Raw genomic sequence first — 6,666 nt, forward strand, 5'->3', positions numbered from 1 at the left:
AGGTGAAGGAAGGCGCCCGTTCAGCGGGCTGGCGCACCGGCAGGCAGCCACCGAGCTTGGCGGACGCGGCGTGTTTTCCAAACACCACTTGCCACGTCTTTAGACCCAAGAACTTAGTGAACGGGTACTACTTAAAAAAAAAAAAAGGAAAAATAAAGCGCAAGCGAGGGCGGTGGCAGGCCAGAAAAGGCCTCCAGCCGGCCCGGCCCGCCGTGCCCCTTTCGGCGCCAGACCCGACAGAGACCCGGGCCAGGCGTCGCCTCACAGGGAGGCCGAGGCCGAGGCCGAGGCCCGGCGCAGCAGCCGCCCCTCTCCGCGCCCCGCTCGGGCCCCGCTGCCCGGCCTCGCACTCTGCGCACCCCCGCCGCGGCCCGAGGCAGGCGGCAAAAGCCCTCCGCCGCCGCCGCCGCCCAGCCCCCGCCCCGGGCGGCCTGAGCTCAGCGCCGGCGCCGCGGGGCCGAGCCAGGGCACCGGCCGCCCCGCGCTCCGCCCCGGGCCCCAGCCCGGCTTCTTCCGGGTCGGGCGCTGCCGGGCGGCCTCGCACCGCGGTTTCGGCGGCGGGCCGCGGCCCTCGGCCATGCCGGCGGCGGGCGAGCGGAGCGCGGCGCGGCGGGAGGCCACGGGGCGGCGGCTGGCGCGGTTCGCGGCGCTCAGAGGTGGGGCGGGCCGGGGCGGGCGGGGAGGCGGCGGGGGCACGGCCCGGCCCGGCCCGGGCGAGCCGCCCTCGGCGCGGGGCTGTGGAGCGCTCGCCCGCGGGCGAGCCGGGCTTTGTCCTGACGCGGATGCCGCTCTGCTCGACAGGGAGGGCCGCCCGCCCCGGCGAGTTCTGGGACGTGGTGGCGGTGACGGCCGCCGACGCGGAGCAGGCGCTGGCCTACCGGCAGCAGCTGGCTGAGAAGCTGAGCAGAAGGGAGCTGCCGCTGGGGGTCCGCTACCATGTCTTCGTGGATCCACCTGGACCGAAAATCGGTGGGCACCCGCTGTCGGCTCTCCCCTCGCCCCCGCGGGGAAGAGGGGCTGGTCAGGCCGAGCCGGTGTCGGCGCCGCAGGCAGCCCGGTCGGGCTTCAGAGGGACGGTGGGGGCTCCGTGCGGCGGGCCGGGCCGGCCGAGGGCTGCCCTGGCCTCGGCTCCCGCTCCAGGTCAAGCGGGGGTCGGTGTAGACCCAAAAAGAAGGAGGAGTCCGGCCCCCTCGCAGGCACGGCCCGTGTGCTGGGCACGGCATGGCATGGCATGGGGCGCGGCGAGCAGGCCCAGCGGCTCGCAGGGTCGCTGCGCGAGTTGCTCTCACTTGATATCCCGTGCCTTCGTGTAATACATTGATGCCCTTATAATAATACACTTACGTAGTTGGACTCGGTTTCGGTCAGGCAGAAGCAGGCTCTGCGTGTACGTGCTACGACAGCTGTCTCCAAAACGCTGCTAAAGTCTGAAGTATTAATTAAATCACAAGCGTAGGGTCTGATGCCTTGAAGTAGTGCGTAGTTTTGGTTCGGTTGTGCAACTGCTAGCATCATGGGTTGGCTGCTTTTTGGACTTGGCGTAAGTTAATTTTGGCCGTTACACTTCCCATTGTAATATCTGGGACTCCATCGTGGGGGTGATGAATGAGTGCATGTTGATGATACCGTGTGGCTCTTCTGAGTGTATCGTATGGAATACAGAATAATACTGACCCATGTTTTGTATAAATTCATACTACTTACCTTAACGTGTTTGCTTAAACAATTTGCGTATGTTTTAATATTTCAGCCAAAGCGCAGCAAAAAGCTAGAAGAAAGTAGCCTGACTGTCCGTAATACGATCCTATAATTCTTAATTCCTGTTCACTTTGATGTAGAAAGTAACTAATCTCAGTAGTCTATCTGCAGTGTACGATAATAGGCAGAGATTAATTTTCAGAAATCTAGAAATTTTAAGTTGTAGGAGCACATAAAAATATCCCAAACCATTTCCTCATATCCCAAACCTTTCTCCTCATTTCCATATTGTAAATGTCAGAAGCGCTTTTGAACGCTTGCTTCAAGTCGTTAGTGAACTTTGTGTGACTTTTTTCCTGCTGGAGCTAGTTTTTATGGTTATGGCCTGTTGAAATGATGAAATGCTTCAGGTGCTGGGGCCGTTCAGAGAATGACTGGGAGGGGAAAACACGGTGTTTTCCCAAGAGCTGCCTACTCCAGATGCCCTCCCCTCTGAGTGCACAAGGCTTCCATAGTGACTGTCCTTCCTCTTCTTTGCATGACTTTATCGACTACGGTACAGTAGATGGACTGTTCTGTCAGAACTGGTTTAGGAAATTTCAGAGAGGTATCTGGGCATCCGTTGACACTCGGTTTGTTTAAAAGATCGTCTCTGCAGTTATAAGGACTTTTTAAAAATAAACGGCAACTTACTTTCTACAGCAGAAGGCAGCATTTAAAACGTGCCTCCTGATCACCCTACCACAGCACCAGATCCCAGTATGCTTCACATGTCAGTGCAGATATAATTGGTGCTCTTTTCAGCAGATACTAAAACATTTTTTTCTTTAGGAAATGGTGGATCAACACTTCATGTTCTTCGGTGCTTGGAAGATCTGTACGGTGATAAATGGACTTCTTTTATTGTACTGCTAATTCATTCTGGTAAATTCTGGTTTACATTTCACACTCTAAAATTGTGCATCTCTTTTTTGTTTTTTTTTTTTTTTTTTCCTAAAGATAATATGATGGCAGAGGAGTCAGAGTTCTGAAATACAGTTCCCTCAGAAAAGTAATCCCAAATGTATCTGATCTGATCATTCAAATTTAGATTGATACTTAGGAGATATTACTCTCTCTCAAGCATTTCTTCTCATCACTTCAGTTGTTCGATGACACAGTGGAGAAAGAAGTGTAATTCAGAGTATCTGAATTAAGCTTCTTCCTTGAAATACCCATTTAAGGAACATGGCCCTCTCTGGCCGGGTGACCCAGGGGTCCTCATTACTACAGGCAGGCTGAATACTTGCTGCCTTACCCAGTTAGTCAGAACACTTCCAAAAGGGCCTTCAGTTTTGCAGAGGAGAAACAAACCAGGTAATAACAAGTCACCTGACCAAACCACTGCTTATTTGTCTCATCCCTGACTTAAAATTCCCAGCGGGGCTGTGGGGGTCCTCCTTTTTTTCAAGCAAAAAGCAGGCATCATTTGCTTTCTTCACTTCACTTGTAGACAAGTGGTCCATATTCCAGCTCTGAAGCAAACTAGTTAATGAAATCAACCACAATTTTAATATAAGCTATTTCAGGCATGCTAAATTTTGGACATAAGGTCAGATCTGCTTTGAGAAATGTTTGAAGAAGAATGATTGATGATGTTTTTTACATCTGTCATTTTTTGAGGAATACATAGTAAATGACCAAGCTGGGCGGGGAGGGGACAGGGGGTGTGTGTATAATACCTTTCTGTCTGTGTAGAATAGCTGTATAGGTTTAGGTTTTGCTTACTTATGTACAGTGTTTCTGTATAATTAAAATTGTCTTTTTCTTCAAGGTGGTTACAGTCAACGTTTACCAAATGCAAGTGCCCTGGGAAAGATTTTCACAGCTTTGCCTTTTGGCGATCCCATTTACCAGATGTTGGAACTGAAGCTCGCCATGTATATTGATTTCCCTAGTCACATGAAACCAGGAATTCTCATTACGTGCTCGGATGACATAGAACTTTACAGCACTGCAGTTACAGAAACCATCACATTTGATAAACCTGGATTTACCGCATTAGCTCACCCTTCAGATTTGACAGTTGGGACTACTCACGGAGTGTTTGTTTTAGATCCATCCAGTTTTTCAGGAAGAGGAGGGCTTGAATACACGTCTTGCCATCATTTCCTGCACAAGCCTGATATTGAGACGATGCGCCGGTGTGGTGCAGTATGCGTAAGAGGGAATTGTTCTCAGCTAAGTTCCTCTGGAGACCACAACGACTCAGAAATGGACTTGGAGTGTGTGTATACAGACAGTATATTTTACATTGATCATAGCATTGCAAAACAATTACTGACATTTTATAAGCAGTTGGGCACTCTTTGCTGTGAAATAGATGCATATGGTGACTTCCTCCAGGCCCTGGGGCCTGGAGCCACTCAAGATTACACAAAAAACACAAGTAATGTCACAACAGAGGAATCACAGTTAGTAGAAGTACGGCAGAAGCTATACTCTCTTCTGAAAGGAACTGCGCTTAATGTTATAGTCTTAAACAACTCTAAGTTCTATCACATTGGAACTACTCAAGAGTATCTGTTTCACTTTACATCTGATAGCAAACTGAAATTTGAGCTTGACTTACTGTCTGTGGCTTTTAGCATCTCTTCTGACGAAGCCAAGACCTTGGATCAATCCACAAGTATCATTCAAAGCATACTTGAGCCTGGATGTTTTGTAGGACCTGGATCTGTTATTGAATACTCTAGAATGGGACCTGAAGTATCAGTAGGAAAGAGCAGCATTATTAGTGGATCGTACATAAATTTGAAAGTAGATATACCTTCAAACTGTTTCCTGAGCTCCTTAAGTGTAAAAATTAACAATCAAGTAAAGTATGTAAGTATGGTGTTTAGTGTAGAAGACGACTTGAAAAAGAGTGTAAAATCGTTGTCAGATATACATTCACTCCATTTTTTTGGAGTCAGCTTACTGGAATGCTTGGACCTCTGGGGTATAGAGGTTTCAGACCAGCTCTTCTCCAATGAGAGCACACGTTTGGGCTTGTGGACTGCTAGGATTTTTCCTGCTTGTTCTACTTTAAGTGAATCGGTTAGACTGTCGTTACAAATGTTAAATTCTGTGCAGCACATGTCAGCTTTTAAATTGAATGGCTTTAAGCTCTTGTCTGTTGAAGAAATGCTCACCTACAAAGATGTAGAAGATATGTTGAAGTTTAGGAAGCAAATTTACAATGAAATCCGTCTACAAAGATGAAGAGAAAAGTCTGATTTGTAGAATGAACAGTACTTGAACGAATTTCCTGTTTTCATTTGTGGACGATTGATTACTCTCCAGCTTGTAAAAATCATAAGAAAAAAGTACACAGATCTTTTCTCTGATTTCATTGCAGTAGAAATAACGAATTTGCATTAACAACGTTGTTGTAGCATAACATTAATAATGCAGCAAATGCAGATAAACTATTCTTTTAGTGAAGTAATGAAATTTTTCAGATCTCTGAAAACACGAATTGCTGACTTTTCTAGGGGTGCATATTATTATATTTTTGTAGTCTTTGTCAGTATGAATATTATATAGAACAAATTAATTAGAAATTTGACTGAAAACTGCTGTAAGTTTTTCAGAGTAGAACATTAGCTCCAGCAACTTGGAATGATATAGCAATAACTTACTTTTCTCTCTTTTCATGCTGCCTTCTGGTACATCTTCAGAGAAACACACAATACCTATTCTCTCTTCCCCTTCTCCACCCTTTACTAATAAAGATGTCCTTTTGTTTCTAGTTTAGGTGCCAAAGATCCAACTCCAAATAGATAAGTATGCTTTTTATACTTTTTTTCCTGGCCTGATCAAAAAGGAAAGTGCCTTTTTTTATGTGCACAACTTTAAATGTACTCTTCTCTGTTCCCTCTTCCGTGCCCCCTTTTTTAAAAATACAGGAAGTGTCATAGCAGGCCATGCCAGTGCTCTGTCTAGCCCCATATTCTGTCTCAGGCTGTGGCACCGCAAAGATGCTGTGCAAGGAGACCGTGGAAGCCTATCCAATTCTGTGATCCTCTGTGTTTTCAACAGCTCTTTACATAAACAATTGTTATATACTTTAGTGCTACAAGGTGGAAAAAAGCTTGTTTGCACTAAGTTTATATTCAGAGACCCCAAATAATTTATTTTTAATTCTGCTTCTACAATGACTGCGGTTTTAATTTTTCCATTTCATGCTATTTTTAAGAGTGTGCTGTGTATTAGATCAATGTAATTTGACTGTAAACACAATGCATCTTTTTCTCTTGCATTTATCTATGGGTTTTCATGTTTTATTTAATGTTTCATTACAACAGTGTTTATCTCTCTACTGACTCAATTCCCTAATGGCATCTTTCTTATGCCACGTACAAGGCAGTAGTGTAATATCTCCTGAATATTACCCAAGCTGGTTTAACCTTCACCAAGCTTCTTCTTCACTGATAAAGAAACCTTTGAAGAGATGTATTTTTCCTGAGGATCTTTTCTGAGCAAGAAGAAATACAAAGGAGCTAGACGTGGAGGTTGGGAATTGCTGAGGTTGACTTCAAAGGAATAAGGAGAATTTCTGAGCAAATAGAGGTTTTAAAAGTCATTATAGAATACTAGTTTAACAATGGAAACAGCAGCAGATTTGAGAACACTGAGGTCCAAGAAAACGCATAAAGTCACAAAGTAAAAGTAGTCATAGAACGTGGAGCATGAAATTGTGGTTTGTGCATCATCCTATTTGCATAATCTATTCATCTATTGTTAGAGTATACAAAATGTTTTGGGAAAAACAAATGTTTGACATAGACTTTGCATCTTCAATTGGGAGACCAAACTTTGTTCTGAAAAGACTTCTTGATGATTGCTTTACTGCTAGACAAGCTTTCTGGCTGTTTAGTAACAGTAAAATGAAGTTGCATTCATTTAACATGATTATTCACTTCAACTGTTACAATTGCATTTATT

At 45.7% G+C, this 6,666-nt stretch overlaps 1 protein-coding gene and 1 long non-coding RNA gene across 3 annotated transcripts in view; one reads left to right on the forward strand and one right to left on the reverse strand.

Annotated features, from left to right (window-relative positions):
- Window positions 1-914, reverse strand: part of LOC142035329 (uncharacterized) — a 73,338-nt gene extending 72,424 nt beyond the window's left edge. For both annotated transcript variants that reach the window (XR_012651865.1, XR_012651864.1), the window contains exon 1: window positions 879-914. This is a non-coding gene — a long non-coding RNA (uncharacterized LOC142035329). The remainder of the gene's footprint in view (window positions 1-878) is intronic.
- Window positions 469-6,044, forward strand: FPGT (fucose-1-phosphate guanylyltransferase). The gene is made up of 4 exons (XM_075037382.1): window positions 469-656; window positions 802-969; window positions 2,530-2,622; window positions 3,512-6,044. Exons 1-4 carry the CDS (start codon window positions 578-580, stop codon window positions 4,939-4,941), a joined length of 1,770 nt encoding a protein of 589 aa, XP_074893483.1. The 5' UTR covers window positions 469-577; the 3' UTR covers window positions 4,942-6,044.
- Window positions 6,045-6,666: the final 622 nt, after the last annotated feature.

This window comes from Buteo buteo, chromosome 10 (assembly GCF_964188355.1).
Source record: "Buteo buteo chromosome 10, bButBut1.hap1.1, whole genome shotgun sequence".
NCBI lineage: Eukaryota > Metazoa > Chordata > Aves > Accipitriformes > Accipitridae > Buteo > Buteo buteo.